General features: G+C 34.3%; 1 protein-coding gene across 1 annotated transcript in view; it reads right to left on the reverse strand.

Annotated features, from left to right (window-relative positions):
- LOC132750079 (E3 ubiquitin-protein ligase rnf213-alpha-like) overlaps positions 1-24,593 on the reverse strand; it is a 162,222-nt gene that overhangs the window by 88,634 nt on the left and 48,995 nt on the right. The window contains exon 8 of the mRNA XM_060740016.1: positions 8,213-8,453. Within this exon, the coding sequence (XP_060595999.1) occupies positions 8,213-8,453 (241 nt within the window). The remainder of the gene's footprint in view (positions 1-8,212; positions 8,454-24,593) is intronic.

Raw genomic sequence — 24,593 nt, forward strand, 5'->3', positions numbered from 1 at the left:
AGTACTTTTTGCGTTATCGCGGGATCCAGGTTATGTGTAAAATTTGCCATATTTTCAGTCTATTTGTTGCCATAGCAACCATAATTTTCAACATAGGAAGAAAAGAAAAAGACCTGCATAATCCCCATACTGCCATCTATCCATATATCAAGTTTCATTAAAATATTTTCAGTACTTTTTGCGTTATCGCGGGATCCAGTTTTGTGGACGGACGGACGGACGTGCGGACGGACGGACGGACAGACAGACAGACGGACGGAGGGTAAACCGGTAGGGGACTAATAAAGGGCTATATTACTTAACCCATTACTTCATGAGCATTTTGTGAAAAATGGCTGTTTTCATTGAAAAGTCTCCCGTTACAAGTTCAAATTGCTATAATACTATAAAAACTGCTTCAACACTAATCAAACTTGGCACAAATGTTAACTGGACCATTGCCCTTGCAACAACATGCTCAGGCTTAAATTTTCTGTTACCATGGCAACGAGGGGACATCTCAAAATTGCCAAAAATCACTATTTTGCGTTGATTTTTTCCATTATAATTGATTTCAAAGTGCTGCAACTTCTCAATGGATTGGGATAGAGTCAAATGCTTTTCAGCGTTGATTACACGTTACCTTATGATCAATCTGGGGTCATTTATAGCCTCTCACAAGTCCAAAATTTTCTTGGCGATGAGGGGGACTCCGCCCCCCTTCAAACCCCCCCAAACATAAGGGGGCACATCCCCCTTCTGGCAACCCCCTGATGTATCTTTTGGTTGGGGGGCCGCACCGAAAAAGTGGTCACTTTTTGTAACAACATTTCTCAAACAAAAACAAGTGTTAAGGGCCTAAATAATGCATTTTTTCACCATTTGAGACAACAAAGAGGGGGGGGGTGAAAAAGGCGTTAAAAGGCGTGTATATGAAGTAATGGGTTAAGTGAGGTGTAAGGGGGAACAAAAGGCTGTGTTGTCATAAAAAGAATTAGATGAAAGGTAATTTTAATGTACCATGTTTCTTGAGCATTATTTTGGCAAAAGCCTTCGACTTTACATGATTGTATACTCAGCATGATAGTAGCGACAATAGTAACGTGAAACGCACTTTCAAAATGAAACCGGCAACACCAATCACGTGACCCCTCCATTCCCAGGAAGTGTAAACCAGCTGATTATGTCATTATGAATTTTGCGCTGGTATCGTGTAGACGTTCAAACAACACGTGTTTACAGTAGTTTTTTGTAATTGTTTTTGACTTCGTTTACGTTCTTTACCTGTTTAACAGGATAAGTTTTGTATTTTATTGCCATATATTTTGTATTTACTTTTACTGTTTTCAAGCTTTCTTTGGACGTAGCCCTTAGAATGATAATGAGCTCGAGTGAGGGCGAAGAACCCCGCGCTAAAATAACCCTAGATAATTTGAGTTCTGAGGGGGAATTTTCTGGGTTTGAACATGATTCTCTTGATAAGGGAGCATTTATAACAGTTGTGTCCAAAAAACCAAATGAGACTGTTAAGTCTGTTGTTGTATGGGCTGGGAAGCCCAAATGATCAAAAGATAAGGGAAAGAAAGGTAAAAATTGTAAATTTCTCAGAAAGAAAGTAAAAAATAAAATAAAAAGGCAGTGAAAAGGCTACTACGGCTAGTAAAGGTAAAGAAAACAAGCTTGATAATGAAAATTTATCCCAGAAGGGTATTGATAGTCTCAAGAAAAAGCTTGGTTTCCCAATACTTGAAAATTTTGAGGATGAATCTCAATTTATCCTAGATTATGAGGACTTATATAAATTGTAGATGAAAATTTTGACTCGAATCATCCCCCAAATTTAAGGGTTGAGGTGAACAGTTCAGATATTTCTGATTCAAAATTTGCTTTTTAACAGCAGAAGAAAGTCTCTGCAAATGAAGATATGTCATCAAAAATGTTGCAAGCTATGTTTGGTGATGACCCCATTGATAATACTAAGTTGTCAGACTTAAGGGATGAATGGGCTCCCCCTAAGCTTAAGAGTGTTGTCAGGGGGGACTCTATATCCCCTTCTTTGGCGAAATTGATCAATACTACATGCACTTCAGCATGCTGTACAGAGGATATTATTCAAAGTACAATATTCCCAAAAATTGTGACAACTTAAGCCCTCCTACTGTCAATCCAGAAGTATTGAAAATTCTAGAAAAGAAGTATAAGAGTTATAACAGCATGTTGGTCCATATTCAAAATCTTGTTGCAACAGGTAGTGTACCTGTTATATTTGTAACCAATCTACCCCAATAACATTTCAATTGTTTGGGGATGATATAACCAAGGAAATCAGAAATTCTGATACTGGTATTTCTCTTGCATTTCCAGGGTATGATAATAGACCTTTCTGAGGTAGAGCTTAGTACTGCAAGTAGATATCCTTACCCTAGAAGAGGTAGACAGCAGTATGGTCCTGGTAATCAATACAATAACATGTACTATCAGTCTGGTTCTTATAGAGGTTGTAGCTCCCAGTTCAGGGCAAGAAGACCCCCAGTAGCAACAGTTACTTCTGCAAGTGTCCCAAACAAGTAGGCCAGGTATGAAAATTACAGTATTTCGAAAATGTTTGGCAGAATTTTACTAAGATCCTTGGATTTTACAAACTGTTAAAGGTTATAAAATAGATTTTGATCAAATTCCTTTCCAAGATAAAGTTCCTTTTGAAATTGGTCTTTCTCAAGAACAAAAGGCAATTGTTGATAATGAGGTTAAAATGTTACATGAAGAAGGGGCTATTGTCCCCTCCTTCCCAGAAGAGGGAGATATTATTTCTAATATTTTTATTGTGCCAAAACCAAATAGTAAATTTCGGCCTATAATATTTGAACAAGAGCACCGCTAGGCGGAGCATTATATGCCCGAAAGTGTGTTTTTTTTTGTAAGGATGAAGCATTTGTAAGACATGGGAATAAGCTGTTCATCCTATAAAATTTTACAGATGTAGGTTGATTAATACTTAAGTTATTAATAATGACCTTAACCTTTGACCTTGTGACCCTAAAATCAATAGGGGCCTTCTACCTTATATGGACAATCATCCTAAGGAGTTTGAATATTGTGGGCCAAGTTATGCTCCGGAAACTGTTTTCAATTTTAAGGTGATAGTGACCTTGACCTTTGACCCAAAAATCAATAGGGGTCTTCTACCCAATATGGACAATCATCCTATGAAGTTTGAATATTGTGGGCCAAATGGAACTTAAGTTATGCTCCAGAAACTGTTTTAAGTATCGAGGTAATAGTGACCTTGACCTTTGACCTTGTGACCCCAAAATCAATAGGGGTCTTCTACCCAATATGGACAATCATCCTATGAAGTTTGAACATTGTCGGTCAAATGGAACTTAAGTTATGCCCAAGAAACTGTTTTCAGTATCAAGGTAATAGTGACCTTGACCTTTGACCTTTTGACCCCAAAATCAATAGGGGTCTTTTACCCAATATGGACAATCATCCTATGAAGTTTGAACATTGTGGGCCAAATGGAACTTAAGTTATGCGCCGGAAACCAAATTGCTAACGGACAAATTGCTAACGGACGGAAACTGTTTTCAGTATCAAGGTAATAGTGACCTTGACCTTGTGACCCCAAAATCAATAGGGTCCTTCTACCCAATATGGGCAATCATCCTATGAAGTTTGAACACTGTGGGTCTAATGGAACTTAAGTTATGCTCCTGAAACTGTTTTCAGTTTTAAGGTAATAATGACCTTAACCTTTGACCTTGTGACCCTAAAATCAATAGGGGTCTTCTACCTTATATGGACAATCATCCTAAGGAGTTTGAACATTTAGGACCAAATGGAACTTAAGTTATGCTCCGGAAACCAAATTGCTAATGGACAAATTGCTAACGGACGGAAACTGTTTTAAGTATCAAAGTAATAGTGACCTTGACCTTTGACCCCAAAATCAATAGGGATCTTCTACCCAATATGGACAATCATTCTATGAAGTTTGAACATTGTGGGTCAAATGGAACTTAAGTTATGCTCCGGAAACCAAATTGCTAAGAGACGGACGGACGGACAGACGCCAGGGGGTATAACATAATATGCCCTTTCGGGCATATAAAAAATTAAATAAATTTGTCAAATACAAACATTTTAAACAGGAACATCTCAAAATTGTGTTAGACCTTATCCAAATTAATGATTATTTTACATCGGTAGATCTTGCTGGTGCATATTTTTCAGTTCCTATTCTTTCTGATTTTCAGAAATATCTAAAATTTCATTGGAAAGGATCAGTTTGGAAATTTGTTGTTCTACCTTTTGGTCTTAGTTCAGCTCCAAGGGTGATTACTAAAATTCTCAAGCCTAAGTTTTTCTCACAGAAGAAAAAAATTCTTGAAAAGGCACACAATCTGTTACAACAATCTGTTGTGTAAGTGCAAGAGTTAGCATCTTTTATTGGTTTGGTAATTAATACCTTCTATGCCATTTTAGAGGCCCCACTTCATTACAGTTCATTAGAAAGAAATAAAATCTGTGGTTTAGGTTCAGATAATAACTTTCAAAATAAAGTTCAGCTTTTTGAAGATAGTAAACATGAATTGATTTGGTGGTGTGATAATGTCAAAACAAACAAGAGGGCCATGATGGCCCTGAGGTCGCTCACCTGTATATAGGCCCCCCCCCCCCTCCCCCCAAACGTTGCAGGGCCAATTTAACCCAAGAGCTTTTATTTGCACAAACTTCGTAGAATAATAAGAAGATGTTTCATGCTAAACATCTAAGCTCTTGCTCATTGGGCTTTTTAAAAGAAGATTTTTTTTTAAGTTTTTACTATACACATATAGTTAAAAACAATGACACCCCTGGGGCCAGGCCAGTTTTGACCCCAGGGCTTTTATTTGAACAAACTTTGTAGACACTTACTAGAAGATGTTTCATGCTTAATATCTTAACTCTAGCTATTTGGGTTTTTTCAAAGAAGATTTTTTAAGTTTTTGCTATACACATATAAGGAAAATCAATGACCCCTGGGGCGGTGCCAATTTTGACCCCAGGGCTTTTAGCTAGCTATTTGGGTTTTTTCAAAGAAGATTTTAAGTTTTTGCTATACACATATAAAGAAAATCAATGACCCCCGGGGCTGGGCCAATTTTGACCCCAGGTCTTTTATTTGAACAAACTTTGTAGACACTCACTAAAAGATGTTTCATGCTTAATATCTTAACTCTAGCTATTTGGGTTTTTTCAAAGAAGATTTTTTAAGTTTTTGCTATACACATATAAGGAAAATCAATGACCCCTGGGGCGGTGCCAATTTTGACCCCAGGGCTTTTATTTGAACAAACTTGGTAGACACTTATTAGAACATGTTTCATGCAAAATATCTTAGCCCTAGCTCTTTGGGTTCTTTAAAAGAAGATTTTTTAAGTTTTTACTATATGCATATTAAAGGGAAAATCAATGACCCCCCGGGGCGGGGCCAATTTTGACCCCAGGGCTTTTATTTGAACAAACTTGGTAGACACCCATTAGAACATGTTTCATGCTAAATATCTTAACTCTAACTCTTTTGGTTCTTTAAAAGAAGATTTTTTAAGTTTTACTATATGCATATAGGGAAAATCAATGACCCCCTGGGGCGGTGCCTATTTTGACCCCAGGGCTTTTATTTGAACAAACTTGGTAGATACCTATTAGAACATGTTTGATGCTCAATATCTTAGCTATAGCTCTTTGAGTTCTTTAAAAGAAGATTTTTTAAGTTTTTACTATATGCATATAAGGAAAATCAATGACCCCCCGGGGCGGGGCCAATTTTGACCCCAGGGCTTTTATTTGAACAAACTTGGTAGACACCCATTAGAACATGTTTCATGCTAAATATCTTAGCTCTAGCTCTTTGGGTTCTTTAAAAGAAGATTTTTTAAGTTTTTACTATATGCATATAGGGAAAATCAATGACCCCCCGGGGCGGGGCCAATTTTGACCCCAGGGCTTTTATTTGAACAAACTTGGTAGACACTCACTAGAAGATGTTTCATGCCAATATATCTAAGCTCTAGCTCTTACGGTTTTTTAAAAGAAGATATTTAAAGTTTTTTCTTTCCGTTGCCATGGCAACCAGAGTTCTGCATGGAATTAAATTCTTTGAACAATTTTTAAAGGTGACCACCAAAGGAACATTCCTGTGAAGTTTGGATGAAATTGGCTCAGTGGTTTATGAGGAGATGTCATTTAAAGTAAAAGTTTACGGACGGACGATGGACGGTCGCCGGACGAAAAGCGATCACAAAAGCTCACCCTGTCACTTTGTGACAGGTGAGCTAAAAATGGAAAGAGAATACGACCACGAAAGGTAGATTTTATGTGTAGGAAGGATTCATCGCTTTTAGGATGGGGTTGTGTTGATCTGTTTTCTAATGAGTCAGCACAAGATCGCTGGTCAGTTGATGAATGTAAAAACCACATAATTTTTTTTAGAATTGACAGCAATTAATTTTGCTCTTCAATCTTTATATTATAATTGCACTGATGTTCTTATAGAATTTCAAAGTGACAGTGTAACAGCAGTGAAGTTATATAAATGACATGGGTGGTATGGCCTCATTATATTCAGATGGTTTATCAAGAACTTTATGGCAGTGGTGTCTTGATAGAAATATTTTCATTTCTGCTTCTTTTATAGCTGGGAAAGAAAATACCACAGCAGATTTCTATTCAAGAAATTTTTCTGATAGCACTGAATGGATGGATGCTTAATTAAACCTGTAATTTTTCAAAGGCTGTCTTAACATTTCTTTTTGCCTGATATTGATTTGTTTGCCTCTAGAATAAATAAGCAATTAAGTAAATTTGTATCTTAGTTCTCAGAATCAGGGGCTTTTTTCTATGATGCCTTTACAAGATCATGGCAATGTTTCTTGCCATATATTTTTCCACACTTTAATCTCATTAGTAAAGTTATAAACAAAGTCAATGAAAATAAGGTTGAGAAAGCACTTTTAAATTTGCCTTTTTCGAAATCTCAACCCTGGTTTCCTTTAGTGTTACACAGTATGATTTCTTTTCCTGTCAGGTTGCCATGTCACAAAGATGTACTGACATTGGCTCGCAGCAGATCTCCAAATCCTCTAGGGAAGTCATTAAATTTGATTTGTGTTATTATCTCAGGAAATCATTCATCAATAGAAACATTTCACCAGAAGCTGTTGAGGTCATCTGGCATGGAGACCAGGAACAAGAAAACAATATGGTTTGGCATGGCAGCGATGGTATTTTTGGTGTACTAAACAATATAAAAATCCCTTTTGCACAACTGAATTTGAAGTAGTGAACTATTTGTTTTCATTGTATCGTAATAAGAAATCTTATTCTGTTTTGAATACCCATAAAGCTATGCTTTTACAGACTTTATCCTTATTTGGTAATTCTTGGTGGAGTAATACTGTTGTTATTTCAAAGTTTATGAAAGGAAGTATACATGCTCAGCCTCTGGCGTTTACTCCAATAATGCCCCTCATCCATCACCAGGGCTTGGATGAGGGCACATTATCCCATAAACAGTAATATGGTAATACAATGGTTTACCTTCAACATAAATAATAAATATTTTTTGGTGAAATAGTTTTTGTTTTCTCACGTTAAATAACCAAAAAATATTTATGTTTTTCTAATACTTATCTTGTGGATAAAATGTTTGATATAAAGACTGTACAATGTTATATTGTATTTGTTGCTTGTCTATGTGTCTTATGTGAAAATATAAAAGTACTGCTACTGGTACTTAATTTGTCTTCCAAAATAAAGTAACTAGTATTGCAGTATTTTATGTAAAAAAATCTAGTACATATGTCCTGGTAATGGTACTGATTAAGTTGGCATGACCACATTTTGATCTAGTAAAATTTCTCATATAAATTTACATAATGTTTTTTTTTTTTTAAATCAGATTCATGATCTAAAAGTTTGATGATCATCCATAACTAAAATAAAATAAATAGATAGATTCATTAAAGATAATAGTTATCACTTTCAATATTAAATGTAAGCATAAGTAATTACTGCCTTGTTTCTGCAGTATACCAGTACCACTTTTTTGAGTTAATAATGCAGTACCAACTGCACAAACTTTTGAATGAGCAATTCAGTATCGGTACAAGTACTTGCAAAAATAGTGCAGAATGTACAGCAGTACCAGTTTCATTACTAGTAATGCATGTCTGCTATTGACAAATACCTTTTCTTCAAGGCTTGGGTCCAGAAAATAATTACATCTGTTATAATAGTCAAAATGCATTTCTGGTTGGTACATTTTAGCGTAATAGGTGATAGTAGCCAAACATGTTTCAACTGGTATTTTGCCTGTGATAATGACTTTTTCCAACTCATTCAGATTTATCACTGTCATAAATGTACGTGGTAGAAGATGATCCATCTCAAATAATGGCTCCAAATTTTCTAAAACCGTCTCCAGTTTTCTACAAAACAACACAAATATATACATATATTGTACAAAAAAAAGGAAATTTGTAAATGATAAAGTAGTCTCAAAATTTATTGTTGCGGTTGCCGTGATTTAAATGATAGTATTTAAAGATGTGATGTGTTAAATCTTTTTCAAACTAAAGAAGCTGATATACTTTGTCTGCAAGTGGAATAGTTTATGCTATTTTAGTCATAGAAAATCAAATGCCACGGGTGTAGCAATTTAATTCAGAAAGAATTTCAATATTAAAATTAATTCAGTTAAAACCGCTGATAATGGATGTTCTATATTTTACAGGTATTGTTTGACTTTAATATAAGTCAATATTTATGCACCTAACATAATTATATAGTCCAAATTCTTAAAAAATATTTTTGTTGATATTGATACCTTTAATGAAAATGAATAATTTGCTTGGACTATACTATAATCTAGTACAAAATCCTAAATTAGATATCATAACAAGATAATTGTTTGTAAAACAATTGTATGCCCCCTACCGGCAGCCAATTAGTCATGTTATCAGGTTATTATGCATGACTTCTGACCCAGTGAACAATTAATAAGGGTTATCTAGTATCTACTGGTCATGACTAGTCACAAAGTAATTATTATTGTGACCCCATAGGTTGTGTGCAGCAATTTAAGTTATAAGAAATCTTACCAAATAATATATGCATAAATTTTATGAATCATGTAGGCCTCATTAATGGCAGGCAAGTTGTGATATTACATAAGACCTTCAAATGGGTATACCAAAAGCATTTTTAGTTTAATATAACAATATCAACCAAGGCAACTTGAGTTGTTGAGTTATTAGTCAGAAACTGTCATTAAGTACAAGGTCAATATGACATTGACCACTTGACCCCAAAATCAATAGGGCTCATCTATTGGTCATGACCAATCATCATACCAAGTTTGAAGTTCCTAGGCCTAAGTGTTCTTTAATAATTGATCGAAAACCGTTTTTACCTACTAGGTCATTGTGACCTTGACCTTTCACCCCAAAATCAATAGGGGTCATCTGCTGGTCATGACCAATCATCATACCAAGATTGAAGTTTCTAGGCCTAATTGTTCTTTAGTTATTGATTGGAAACCGTTTTTACCTACAAGGTCAATGTGACCTTGACCTTTGACCCCTTGACCCCAAAATCAATAGGAGTCATCTGCTGGTCATGACCAATGATCATACCAAGTTTGAAGTTCCTAGACCTTAGCATTCTTTAGTTATTGATCGGAAATCGTTTTTACCTACAAGGTCATGTGACCTTGACCTTTGACCCCTTGACCCCAAAATCAATAGGGTTCATCTGCTGGTCATGACCAATCATCATACAAAGTTTGAAGTTTCTAGGCTTAAGTGTTCTGGAAACTATTTTTACCTACTAGGTCAATGTTACCTTGACCTTTGGCCCCATTGACCCAAAAATCAATAGGGTTCATTCATCTGCTGGTCATGACCAATCATCATACCAAGTTTGAAGTTCCAAGGCCTAAGCGTTCTTTAGTTATTGATCCAAAACCGTTTTTACCTACAAGGTCAATGTGACCTTTGACCCCTTGACCCCAAAATCAATAGGGGTCATCTGCTGGTCATGACCAATCACCATGCCCAGTTTGAAGTTCTTAGGTCTATGTGTTCTTTAGTTATAATCAGACCAATGTCCAGGATATTTCGATCAAAACAGTAGCTACTTGTGTTAAAAAGATTTTGCTATATTTAGCTCCTTTGACCTAATTTTTTATCAGAGATGACCCTTATTGAAACTCATGCGAGCAATTACCTAAACAAGCATCCTGACTAAGTTTGATGACAAGTGAGTAAAAAAAAGACCACTAGAGTTTTAACAAGGTTTTTCTATTTTTAGCTCTTATCACTTAGTTTTTCATCCTTGATGACCAATGTTCGAACTCATCTATGCAAATACCTAGACAAGCATTCTGACAAAGTTTGATGATGATTGAGGCAAAAATGTGACCACTAGAGTGTTATCAAACAAATGTGGACGGACAACGGACATTCAACGATCCTAAAAGCTCACCCTGAGCTAACTGATATTGATGTTAGCTACAAGTCTGATCATTCAATTATATCTTTAGATATTTTTTTTTTGTTCACGTGAATCATGGAAGAGGTTTATGGAAATTCAATAACGGAGAAAAATCTTCTACCTAGTTTTTTAAGTTTAATGAAATCACATTGCTCAGACAAAGTCATACCTTTTATAGAAATGGATGATGGAACATTTATTTATCACCAAAAGTATATATTAGAAAAAAACTTGTTGTTATTATGAAAATTCATATTATGAGGTCAATTTGACTGCAGAATCAAACATTGATAGAGAATTGAGAAATTGTGTAGATACTAAGTTGACAAATGATGAATCTCTAAAGCTTGAAGGTTTACTCTCATATGATGAAGTTTCTTTAAAGATCCTGTAACACAATTTTTTTATAGTTTTATTATATAAATATGATGCTCAAATTAAAATTTGTCAATATTGTAAGTTCCAATAAGCATAATTTATAAAGATATTACCATTTAACTTTTCATCTAAATAAAGGGAGGTTATTACAAATTTATTTTCTATAAATTCTAAGTCAAATTTTCCAATAAGAAATGAGTGCATATAATTAATTGATTACATATAATGTGCAAAAATATTTGCAGTACATATTTTACATATTCATCGTTGTTTGAAAATTGTTTTATTTGCATAGTTATATACATATGTAATTTCTTGTAAGTGTGGTATACACAGTTATAATATCAATTTCAAAACATACAGGATCTTTAACAATTAAAATAATATGAAAAATATTACAAGCCCAGTAACAAACTTTTCTAACACGTTTTGGAACCGAAGGGGCATTTTGTAGTTAGGACTATAAATTATGGAAATTATGTAAATACTATTTCAAGAAGTCAAAAACTAAGAACAGTAACATTTATTCCAAAAGAAAATAAACCAAAACAATTTTTGAAAACTTGGAGATCAATAACTTTATTAAAATGCTGTTTATAAATTGGCATCTGGTAGTATATCCAACAAAACAAGAGCTGTCACCCAAGTGACAAATGCCCCCGAAAAGGTTTCTTATTATATAATAAGCATGCAAATATTATGAAAAGAAGAGAATGAAAGTAACTAATTGCTGAATAATATTGTTCTTTGTATCATTGTACCTGTAATCTCTTATTGTGATAGCATGAACCTTCAAAATATAAGTGTGACCTTGACCTTTGAAGAAGGGACGTAGTTCTTAGACGCAGCAAAATCTTGTTATGAGATACATTTGTGCCAAATTATTTCAAAATCCCTCAATGCATGACAAAGTTACAGTCTGGACATGATTGTTGTGTAAGTGGGGACACACGGACAGACGGATATGAGCCTTACCCGGGTGTAGATTTTCCAGCGTACGTCTGGAAGAGAGGCTGGTAAACCCTGGAAAACTATGGAAAAGCATAGAATTCCATGGAAATTCATGGAGAATTGGTATTTTTTCCATGCTATATGGACTTTTCTGGTCCAGCCATTTCCAGCATTGCTGGAAATTGGCTGGACATTTGTGGTTAAAGACTGGAAAACCATGGACTTTACTCCCATGTAGCATGGAAAGTGGAACTTACATTTTTTTAATGCTGGAAATGTGTTAAACTTTCTCTAAGTATGCTGGAAAAACTTGTAAAAATTACAACAAGAAATCTTACTGTATATATTCAGCTCAATATTGTAAATTTACATAGAAAATATAAAATCATCATTTATTTTAATACAATTTCTGTAAATGATTTGAAATTTCACACTTTATACATTCATGTAGTTGGAAAAGGGTATCTCAGAAAAATGTCTATGCTAAAGATGTAAATGAATTGATTGTTAAATACATATTAAATATTATTAATTAAATAAATCTACATGAAGTTTATGTACAATGAAATAATATCCATTTAATTACAGGCTTTAAGTTAACTATAAATTAATTAAAGTCTGTGATTCAATCATTCAGACACTATAATAATCCAGATGGGATTGCATTGCTTGCTATTTTTAAATTCTAAGAATTCATGTTTTTGGATAACAATAAATAAATAAATAAACAAAACAAAAACAGTGCATGAAAGAATCTCATATATATTCTATATTAAATTGATCAATATATATTGCTTTTATTTAGGAAAATAAATACTACATCCACTGAGATTTTACGCTACACAGATCAGAGCTCTGATATAACTCATTGACCAGCATTTTCCAACCATCTATGCATGACTAATTTACTCCACTGGTCAATCCGACAGATCAGGCTGTTCCATGAGATTATTTTGGGGAGAGATAACATTATAAATTTCAGAATGCAGAATGTGTCTAGGACATTGCAATCTTTTTATACCCCCACCACAAAATGTGGGGGGGGGGCTATAATGGATTCGCTTTGTCGCGTCGGTCGGTCCGTCTCCATTTTCGTGTCCGCTCTATAACTCCTATACCAATTGAAGGATTTTCTTCAAACTTGGCTCAAATGTTCACCTCAACAAGGGGATGTGCAGAACCCATATTGCCCATGTGTCAGTTCAAGGTCAAGGTCACAATTGAAGGTCAAATATCAAACACTATCAAATATTACACAGTATGTCGTGTCCGCTCTGTAAGTCCTAAACTACTTGAAAGATTTTCTTCAAACTTGGCTCAAATGTTCACCTCAACCAGGGGATGTGCAGAACCCTTGTCGCCCATGTGTCAGCTCAACGTCAAGGTCACAATTGAAGGTCAAATATCAAACAATTAAATATTACACAGTATGTCGTGTCAGCTCTGTAAGTCCTACACTACTTAAAAGATTTTCTTCAAACTTGGCTCAAATGTTCACCTCAACAAGGGGATGTGCAGAACCCATGTTGCCCATGTGCCAGCTCAAGGTCAAGGTCACAATTGAAGGTCAAATATCAAACAATCAAATATTACACAGTATGTTGTGGTTCAGCTCTGTAAGTCCTACACTAATTGAAAGATTTTTCTTCAAACTTGGCTCAAATGTTCACCTCAACAAGGGGATGTGCAGAATCCATGTTGCCCATGTGTCAGCTCAAGGTCAAGGTCACAATTGAAGGTCAAATATCAAACAATCTAATATTACACACAGTATGTCATGTCCGCTCTGTAAGTCCTTACACTAATTGAAAGATTTTCTTCAATCTTGGCTCAAATGTTCATCTCAACCAGGGATGTGCAGAACTTATATCCACTCTTCTGCTGGCTTAAGGTCAAGGTCACACTTTAAGGTCAAAAATTGACTTAGAAAATATTCTTAAATTTTAACATTTATTTGAATATTTCTAAATCTAGAAAAAGTATTGCTTGAAACTTAAAATATTTTTGAAGGGTCACAATTCCGATATGCTGTTCGCTTCAAGTTTCATAAACTCTGTATTGCATTTTACCAAAGTTTATGCCCCTTTTTAAGACTTCAAATTTACATACAATCAAATATTAGACAATATGTTGTGTCCGCCTCTATAAATCCTATACTAATGGAAGAATTTTCTTCAAACTTTACTCAAATTTTTACCTCAACAAGGTTATGTGCAGAATCCATGTCACCTTTGTGCCGGCTAAAGGTCAAGGTCACACTTGAAAGTCAAAAATTGACTTAGAAAATGTTCTTAAATTTTAACATGTACTTGAATAATTCTGAAACTAGCGCAGGCATTTGCTTGAAACTTAAAAGATATATGAGGTGTGGCAAATAAGATATGCAGGTCAAGTTTCATTACTCTGTATTGCATTTTGACAAAGTTATGCCCCTTTTTAAGTCTTCAAATTTACATACAACCAATACTAGACAATATATTGTGTCTACTCTATAAATTCTATACTAATGGAAGGATTTTCTTCAAACTTTACTCAAATGTTCAACCAAACTGGGTGATGTGCAAAACCCATCTTACCCTTGTGCCAGATTAAGGTCAAGGCCACACTTGAAGGTCAAAAATTGACTTATAAATAAAATGTTTAATACATTGGGAAAATGAAAGGTTATTTGTAACTGTTTCGAACATGATTTGATAATATATATTTATACTATTACCTGTACAATTAGTATTTTTTTCACCAGAGATAATTTCTTTTTATGTATTTGTGCCACATAAGTTATTCCCTTAACCACCTTTCCAAGTGGTCTTCTGTCAAGGACATTGGTGGGGGTATGAATCGCATTCAGCCATAGTTCTAGTTTGTACAAAAATATGTTACAGTAATGATCTTTAAAATCTATATATCTATTAGCTATTTGATATTTTCTTTCACGTTCAAAGAATAAAAGTTAAAATGATGAGTAGATTTACCCTGTTTTACATAATGATAGACCTGTCCAGTAACTGTTGTAAATTTTGAATTCTAAGATATCTGAGTCAGCAAAGAGTGCAAATTACAGAGGATGTACTCGATATTTTAGCAGTTTTGGAGATATTGTTTAAGATTTTAAAGTGTTTAAGTATTGGTATGTCATAACAATCAGAATCAAGGAGATATACAACAGAATCAGGTATTTATAAACCTTAAGTTACATCAATGCAGAAACAGGTTATATATCAAACTATTAACATTTGTAACAAGAGATCAAGGTTGTTTTTATATTTTCATATTATTTTATATTTGTTTTTCTGACAATTGTTTTAATCTATACATGTATAATCTGTAAAATATAAATTATTCAATGATTTCTTTGTAATGATTGTGTATATTGTTTAAATGACAAGTTAGTAGATCTTTTTCATTTCCTACAAATTAAACAAATTAAATCAATTTGATTAAATAGGACTAAATGGTACAATCAGTAGTTTTGTACATCATAATCATTTGTTATTTTACATGTATGTGTTGTGTTTTCAATTGAACAATCTAAAATTACATTTTACAATATACATACATAATTTGCAGGCTTTGACAAGTGCTGACTGTGAGAATTACCGGCAGTGTTTAATAATGATGTGCAGTGTTAATCCTGAAAAGGTATATTTTTAAATCTCAATACTTTTTTATTCCATGTCTTTTCTTGAAAAAATACATACTGGGTAATAAATAATGTCACAAATTTACTTAATTCTTATACATAATGTACAGAGAAATTCTTAAACACTTGTGCACTTTAAAATAAGATATACTGCATTGCTTGAGTATTTTTGAATATGCATAAGCATAGTTAATATTTAATAGTTAATCATAACTGTTGAAACATTAGATTTGATGTTATTAAAAGATATGAAATATAACTGCATATATGCAATTAAACATAATTCATTACCGCATCTGTGTTTAATTAATTATGAATTTTATCTTTAAAGGTGAGAACAACCACAAGAAGTTCTAGGAAACACAGGCAGAGGACTAAAAATAGACTTCGATAAAAGAAATAGTAATTTAAATAATCAGAAACATTTGAAACAAATTTAAGATTGAAACAGTTTCTCACTGACAGACTAAGAGCAAAATAATTGCTAAAAACAAAGTGTTGGATTCTAAGAAAACCAGAACCTACCAAACCTGCAGCTTGAAAAAAACTGTTTGTGTTAGTGTGAATGTAGGGTGTTCTATTCTGTATTTGGACTAAAGGATATGTATTAAATTTTGTAAAAGAAATATGTGATCATGTTAAACTCATAAAAATTCCACCCAAAACATTCCTGTGCTGAATTCTGTCCCAGAATTTTACATTTTAAGAACATTCAGGGATGCTGGAATTAGGCTGGATTTTTTCCATGTTATTCCATCAAGGCTGGACTATTTACCATGGTGAAAAGTCCAGCCTCTATGGTTGGCAGACACATGGAATACCCTGGAAAAAATCCATACTTTTGTACAATACTCCATGTACATGGAAAAGCATGGAATAAAGTCCATGCTTTTCCATGGAAAACATGGAAAATATTCCATGCAGCATGGAAAATGTTCCATGTTTTTTCCCTGTTTTTCCAGCCCATTTTTTCTCACCTTCAGGCTGGAAAATTTTGTTCCAATACTCCAGCCTCTTATTTTCCATGGAAATCCCTGGAAAAGCATGGACTTTTTACACCCGGGTGTCATGATGTGGTAGACATTTGTGTCAAGTTATTTTAAAATCCTTCCATGTATGACAAAGTTACAGTCTGGACATGAAGGTGTTCTTCAAACTCTTCTCAAGAGAACGAGTACCTTCAAACTACAAGAACCGGTTGAACCGGGTGATGCTCCCTGAGAAGGTTTTTGACACAGGAAAGTATAAAAAAATGAACAAAGGGCAAAAAAACTACAAAATTAGGCAAGGCAGAGTTATGTTTTTGCACTACACTTCTTTTCAATGAGATATATCTATCTATAAAGTTTCCTGATGATATCTCTTATAGTTTCAGAGTTATGTCCCGGGTAAAATTCAAAAAGTAAAAATGAACAAAGGGCAATAACTCCAAAATTAGACAAGGCTTTGTTGAGGTTCTTTAAGCATTGCAGTTCCATCCAATGATATCTATCTACCTACAAAGTTTCATGTTGATATCTCTAATAGTTTAATAGTTATGTCCTGGACAAAAGTAAGAATTAAAAATAAACAAAGGGCAATAACTTCAAAATAATGCAAGGCAGAGTTAGCACTGCAATTCTACCCAATGAGACCAATCTATCTACAAAATTTCATGTTGATATCTCTTATAATTTTAGAAGAATGTCCTGGACAAAGTTATAAGTGTCAAAATGAACAAAGGGCAATAACTCCAAAATTAGGCAAAATGAGTTTTGTCCCGGACAAAGTTCAAAGTGTAAAAATAAACAAAGGGGAATAATTAAAAAATTAGGCAAGGCAGAGTTACGGTTCTTGTGCAGTGCACACCTACTCAATAAGATCTATCTACCTACAAAGTTTCATATTGATATCTATTATAGTTTTAGAGTTATGTCCCAGACAAAGTTCAAAGTGTAAAAATAAACAAAGGGGAATAATTCAAAAATTAGGCAAGGCAGAGTTACAGTTCTTGTGCACTGCACACCTACTCAATGACATCTATCTACCTACAAAGTTTCATGTTAATACCTCTTATAATTTAAGGGTTATGTCCCGGACAAAGTTCAAAGTGTAAAAATAAACAAAGGGCAATAATTCAACAAGAGGGCCATGATGGCCCTGAGTTCCTCACCAGAAACAACTGCTTTTCAGTGTTGGAATGTCAATATATTCTAATATTTAATTTGAGCAAAGAATATGTTTAAACAATAACTTGAAGAAATGCCATGACCTGGGGCATGTAAGCTTTAGCTTAAATGGGGCTCATCAAATTTATATGAGCAAACTTGATAAAAGACTACGTAAGAATGCTACAAAGTTTGGTGATCATCAGTCTATTAATTATTTCAGTAGAAAATGATGTTCTAAGGTTTTTTTTATTTTAGCTTTAGAGGCCCATAAAAGGGGCTAATCAAATAAATCTTAGCAAACTTGATAAAAGAGTACCCATTGAAGAATGCTACAGACAAAGTTTGGTGATCATCCATCAATTGGTTCTGTGGAAAAGGACATTTAAAGGTATTTTTATTTTTAGCTAGCGGCCCCTAAAAAGGGCCAATCAAAATAATATGAGCAAACTTGATAAAAGACTACCCAAGAATGCTACAGACAAAGTTTGGTGATCATCTATCAATAAGTTCTGTAGAAATAGACATTTAAAGGTATTTCTATTTTTAGCTTTTGCGGCCCCTAAAAGGGGCTAATCAAAATAATATTATTTAACATTATAAAAAACTACCTAAGAATGCTACAGACAAAGTTTGGTGATCATCCATGAATTAGTTCTCTAGAAATAGACATTTAACGGTATTTCCATTTTTAGCTTTAGTGGCCCCTAAAAGGGGCCAATCAAATAAATATGAGCAAACTTGATAAAACATTACCCAAGAATGCTACCGACAAAGTTTGGTGATCATCCATCAATTAGTTCTGTAGGAGAAGACATTTAAAGGTTTTTCTATTTTTGGACCTAGAGACCCCTAAAGGGGGCCAATCAAAATAATATGAGCAAACTTGATAAAAGACTACCCAAGAATGCTACAAACAAAGTTTGGTGATCATTCATCAATAAGTTCTCTAGAAATAGACATTTAACAGTATTTCTATTTTTAAAAATAAACAAAGGGGAATAATTCAAAAATTAGGCAAGGCAGAGTTACAGTTCTTGTGCACTGCACACCTACTTAATGAGATCTATCTACCTACAAAGTTTCATGTTGATACCTCTTATACTTTAAGAGTTATGTCCCGGACAAAGTTCAAAGTGTAAAAATTAACAAAGGGGAATAATTAAACAAGAGGGCCATGATGGCCCTGAAGTCGCTCACCTGTATATAGGCCCCCGGAGCGGGGCCAGTTTAAACCCCAGGGCTTTTATTTGAACAAACTTGGAAGACACCCATTAGAAGATGTTTCATGCTAAACATCTAAGGTTTAGCTGGTCAAGTTTTTTCTTTACACATATAGTTTAAAACAATGACACACCTGGGGCAGGGGGCCAGTTTTTGACAAAGGGCTTTTATTTGAAACAATCTTTGTAGATACTTACTAGAAAATATTTCATGCTTAATATCTAAACTCTAGCTATTTTTTGGGTTTTTTTCAAAGAAAGATTTTTAAGTTTTTGCTATACATATATAAGGAAAATCAATGTCACCGGGGCTGGGCCAATTTTTGACCAATGGCTTTTATTTGAACAAACTTTGTAGACACTCACTAGAAGGATGCTTCGTGCTTAATATTCTAAACTCTAGCTATTTGAGTTTTTTCAAAGAAGATTTTTTAAGTTTTTGTTTATACACAAATAAGGAAAATGAATGACCCCCAAGAGCGGGGGCCAATTTTGAACCCCAGGGCTTTTATTTACAACAAACTTGGTAGACACTCACTAGAAGATGTTTTCAAGTTTAGTATCTAAACTCTAGCTATTTGTTTTTTCAAAAGAAGAGATTTTTTAAGTTTTTGCCTAACACATATAAAGAAAAATCAATGACCCCCGAGGCAGGGCCAATTTTGACCCCAGGGCTCTTATTTGAACAAACTTGGTTAGACACCCATTAGAGGATGTTTCATGCTAAATATCTTAGCTCTAGGTCTTGTGTACTTTAAAGAAGATTTTTTAAGTTTTTGCTATACACATATAAGGAAAATCAATGACCCCCGGGGCGGGGCCAATTTTGACTCCAGGGCTCTTATTTGAACAAACTTGGTAGACATCCATTAGAACATGTTTCATGCTGAATATCTTAGCTCTAGCTCTTTGGGTTCTTTAAAACAAGATTTTTTTTAAGTTTTTACTATATCGCATATTGGGAAAATCAATGACCCCGGGGGCTGGGCCAATTTTGACCCAGGGCTTTTATTGAACCAAAAAACTTGGTAGACCCCATTAGAGGATGTTTCATGCTTAAATATCTTAGCTCTAGGTCTTTGGGTTCTTTTACAAGAAGATTTTTTAAGTTTTACTATATGCATCAAGGGAAAATCAATGACCCCCTGGGGGGGGCCAATTTTTTACCCCAGGGTTTTTTATTTGAACAAACATTTAGAGGGATGTTCATGCTAAATATCTTAGCTCTAGTCTTTGGGTTCTTTAAAGAAGATTTTTTAAGTTTTTGCTATACACATATAAGGAAAAATCAATGACCCCCGGGGCGGGGGGCCAAATTTTTGACTCCAGGGCTCTTATTTTGAAACAAACTTTTGGTAGACATCCATTAGAACATGTTTCATGCTAAATATCTTAGCTCTAGCTCTTTGGGTTCTTTAAAACAAGATTTTTTAAAATTTTTACTATAAGCATTTAGGGAAAATCATTTCCCCCCTGGGGCGGGGCCAATTTTGAACCCCAGGGCTTTTTTTGAACAAACTTAGTTAGGACACCCATTAGAGCGAATATGTTTCATGGCCTAAATATCTTAAGCTTCTAGCTCTTTGGATTTTTTTAGAAGAAAGATATTTAAAGTTTTTTCTTTTGGCGTTGCCAGGCAACCGAGTTATTTGCATGGGAATTAAATTATCTTGAACAAATTTCAAAGGTGACCACCAAAGAACATTCATGTTGAAGTTTGGATGAAATTGGCTTAGTGGTTTATGAGGAATTTCATTTAAAGTAAAAGTTTACGGACGGACGGACGAAAAGCTATCACAAAAGCTTCACCCTTCACTTTGTGAACAGGTGAGCTAAAAATTAGGCAAGCCAGAGTTACCGGTTCCTGTGCACTGCACACCTACTTCAAATAAGGGATCTATTCTACCTACAAATTTCAATGATAACCTCTTTGTTGTTTCAAAGTTATGTCCCGGACAAGAAAACGGACGGACGGACAGACGGACAAGGCGGCGACTATGCTCCCCCGAAAGGAGCATAATAAGTGTGTACATTGGTCTTTGTTGTGACATGTCATCTTGATGTGGTAGACATATATGCCTAGTTATTTTAAAATCCTTTGATGAATGACAAAGTTACAGCCTGGACACCAATGTGTGTACCTATAAACTCTTATTGTGATAAAGTTAAATTTTAAATGGTAGTGTGACCTTGACCTTTGATGTAGGGACGTGATTATTGGAAGCGACATATCGTCTTGATGTTGTAACATTTATGCATTTAACATTTATTTTAAAATCCTTCCATTGCATTGACCCAAAGTTACAGCCACGGACACGATTGGCTGTAACCCTATTAATTTCTAATTGTGATAAGTTGAAACTTTCAAAAATGTTAGTTTGACCCCTTGAATTTTTTGGTAGAACGTAATTCTTGGACCGACCACATCTTCTTGATGTGTAGGGCTGTGCATTGTCATTTTTTTCTAATCACGATACATATCACAATATTTTTGGGTTTTTTCAAAACAATGCCCATTTCACGATATGTATTGCATACTTTTAAGAAATGCGTACATATTGCGATTCTTTATGTTTGCCTATGCCGATACGTATCCAAAATACTGACTTCAGACTTTAGAATATAAAAATTTTGGGCCATTTGTTTACAGCCATTTAATTACGAAAATAATATAAAAACTATTTACAATAACAAAACAAAGAGGGCCATGGATTGGCCCTATATCGCTCACCTTAAGAATAGGATCTTAAAATTGGATTTTCCTTTATTTAAAAAACAAGCAAATGTTTAAAAATACTTTAATGTTATTTAGTTAGTGTTTTTTTGAGCAAGAGGAATGCAATCAAGTGTAATAGAAATTTACCTCTTTTTTCTTTTCTTTAAAGGTAGTATGGTTGCTAAAAATACACTCCCTTAGTGTGTTTACATCATGAAAATTTTAACAATTTGACATCATTAAAACAAGGCGAAATACAAATTTTGGATAATACTTCAATAAAAAGGGTCAAAAGACAAAAAATGGCCGGGTTGAATTTGTTTTATACCAAATAACATGACTCATTGAGGCTGTGATGTTACAAAAATTACTACCACTTGACCAGTAATGTCGAAACATTTTACTAAGTCGGTAAACAGGAAGTGGATTAAGCGATAACCTGAACTTGGGACCACATATTTAATGCAAGTCACATTTACCAAATATCAAGAAGGCTGCGTGTTATGTAGTCGCTGAGAAAACTGTTACGGAAATGTTCCTTCCATTCTACAATTAATGCCAAAAATTCAAACTAAGTCAATTCAAACGGGAAGTTGGAGAGAACATACCTGATACCTATTGAATCATATCCCACTTGTATGGTTGACCTACATGGTTTGATTCCTGCATACCAAAAATATCAAAAAGGCGTGATAAGTTATAGTTGCTGAGGAAAATCGTTAGGGAAAAAATTCCTACCCATTGGGACCATTATTATGAATTTAAACTAGAGTCAGATAACATGGAAGTGGCTATTTGATGACAGACCTGAAATCGAATCCATGGTATCGGGACAATGTCTGTTAATGCTGCTTATACTAAATATTAAAATGAGGTTCTCTAGAGTAGTTGCTTGAGAAAAATGTTACCAAAAAATGGGCCCAACCCAATTTTTGCCTGCCTTCCCTGAATTAAGTCTCAATACATGATGGTAAACAGTATTTTTTTGCATATAAACCAGTATTATAGTTGTACCAGATATCCCATTAGTGTTTAGGATATTAAAATAATTTTTGATAAAGGTGTTTACTCAAGGGGTATCATTGTTGGGGGGACAGGTGATCTAACCCCCAAGCATCTATGGTTTATCATATTTGGACATCCCTTTCTACCAAAAACTTCTTCCTGTTCAATGAGTGGCTCTTACACAGGTTTTAATCATTAAAATAAAATCATGTAAAACAAAACAGCAGGGATCTCAGGAAGGGTCCAGAATTTCAGTGTGCAGACTGTTTGGCCAAAAATTTTCATGAGTCAAATCAGTTTTTTCTTGTGTTATTTTTCTACACGAATCATTTTCATGTTTTCAGAAAATTACTGTTTGGGAAGTCATTTAGAGTAGATTTTCAAGGTTTAAATTGACTAACATTGTAAGGTTAGGCAATTATAAGCTTCTTGCTTAGTTAACATGATAAAGCATAATTAAGTATTTCTAGCACCATGGATAATTACCATAATTTATTGTTCCATTTCACTTACATTTATTGAGGTGATAAACACATGTGTACATGCAGGGGTAAAAGTTTTACACAGAAACTTAAATTCTTGAAAGAAAAAGTTGAGGGTTCAGGGGGGGAGGGGCCGCTAGGGCCCGGGAGTGCGGTCCAGGGCAACGCCATGGCTAGGGGTTTCAGGGGGCTGGAGGCCCTTTGGAAGCCTCTTTGCAAATTTAGTGAATTTAAAAAAGTTCAAATAAGGCTCAGATACATACTCAATTTATATATCTTCAGATGTTTTTATCTGATATGTTAAAATTTACACAAATTCACTGAGCCAATTACTATTTAAGCAATATATATACATTCCACATAACAAAATTATGTTTCATTCTTTTTACTTTCAATTTCATATCTTAAGTTAATCCTTTTCCACTGTCTTCCACTTGTTAATGTAGCACACTTTCAACTGACTTGACAATTTCTTCAGATGTGGAAACATTTTGAAATTTTTCAATCCTTTTAAAATGATCCATTACTACTTGACTAGTTTCATCATCCCCAAAGTCACTGAAAGATTACTTTGTTATTATTTTTTGTTATTGCCTCCATCCATATTCAAAATATTACTTATCTTTCACTTTTTGACTTCACTCCATCCTTAACAGATTTGGGGCTACACCATGTGTTGTTATGTACATTGCCACTGGTTGGAGAAAGACTAGTTTTTTCAAGAGCAGGCTTGTCCTTTCAGTGAAAACGTTTGGCAAATGGGTTAGAGATCGCCTGATATCGGGAAAAAAAATGGCAGGGTCCAATGTTCACTAAGAAAAAGGCAGTTGTGATTGCTCTTTGTTTTGGCAATGCAGTTCTGCCCATAACTTTTCAATCTTTTTGTCCACAGCTTTTGATGAGCCTGGCAGTTACCATGAAAAAGACAATTTTCAAAATTTAAAAAGATGTATTGAAAATTATTCAAATAAAATATCACCACTCAATAAAAATTGTCAAAATTTAGTTTTGGAAACAAGGAAATAATCAAACTAAAACAAAACATAGATAAAGAAAATTTCCTTTCTAATTAAGGCTCCCACGGTTTTTACCAATTTTTGTAAACGGGTTACACGACTGCTAAGAACCGAAACAAATACCCAATTTTAAACAGGGGACCTCTATGTACTATTACACACCATGTACTTGAGTCGCCAAATCATGTCTTTCTTTCTATTTTTAATACATGTACAAATAAAGGGAATGGTGCAAGGCTCATCACGATTAGAGTCAGCACACATTTTTTGCCATCTGTAACCCCCATTTTTTACCCAAAAATGTATATGTTCACGAGCAAAATTTTGCACGGTTTAATGCTGTGTGGAGGGCTTTGTAAAAAAAAACACCCATTTTCCGTTTCTTTACTTTGGAATAAACCACTAAGAATTGATTAAAATCCATGATTACAGGCCCAATGATTTTAAGAAATTTGTGAAGACAATATGGTTCATTTCGACTTAAACAGTATAAACAAAATCGGTAAACGTTTATGAA

Source organism: Ruditapes philippinarum, unplaced genomic scaffold (genome assembly GCF_026571515.1).
Source record: "Ruditapes philippinarum isolate M1 unplaced genomic scaffold, ASM2657151v2 ctg1899_1_1_1_1, whole genome shotgun sequence".
NCBI classification, from domain to species: domain Eukaryota; kingdom Metazoa; phylum Mollusca; class Bivalvia; order Venerida; family Veneridae; genus Ruditapes; species Ruditapes philippinarum.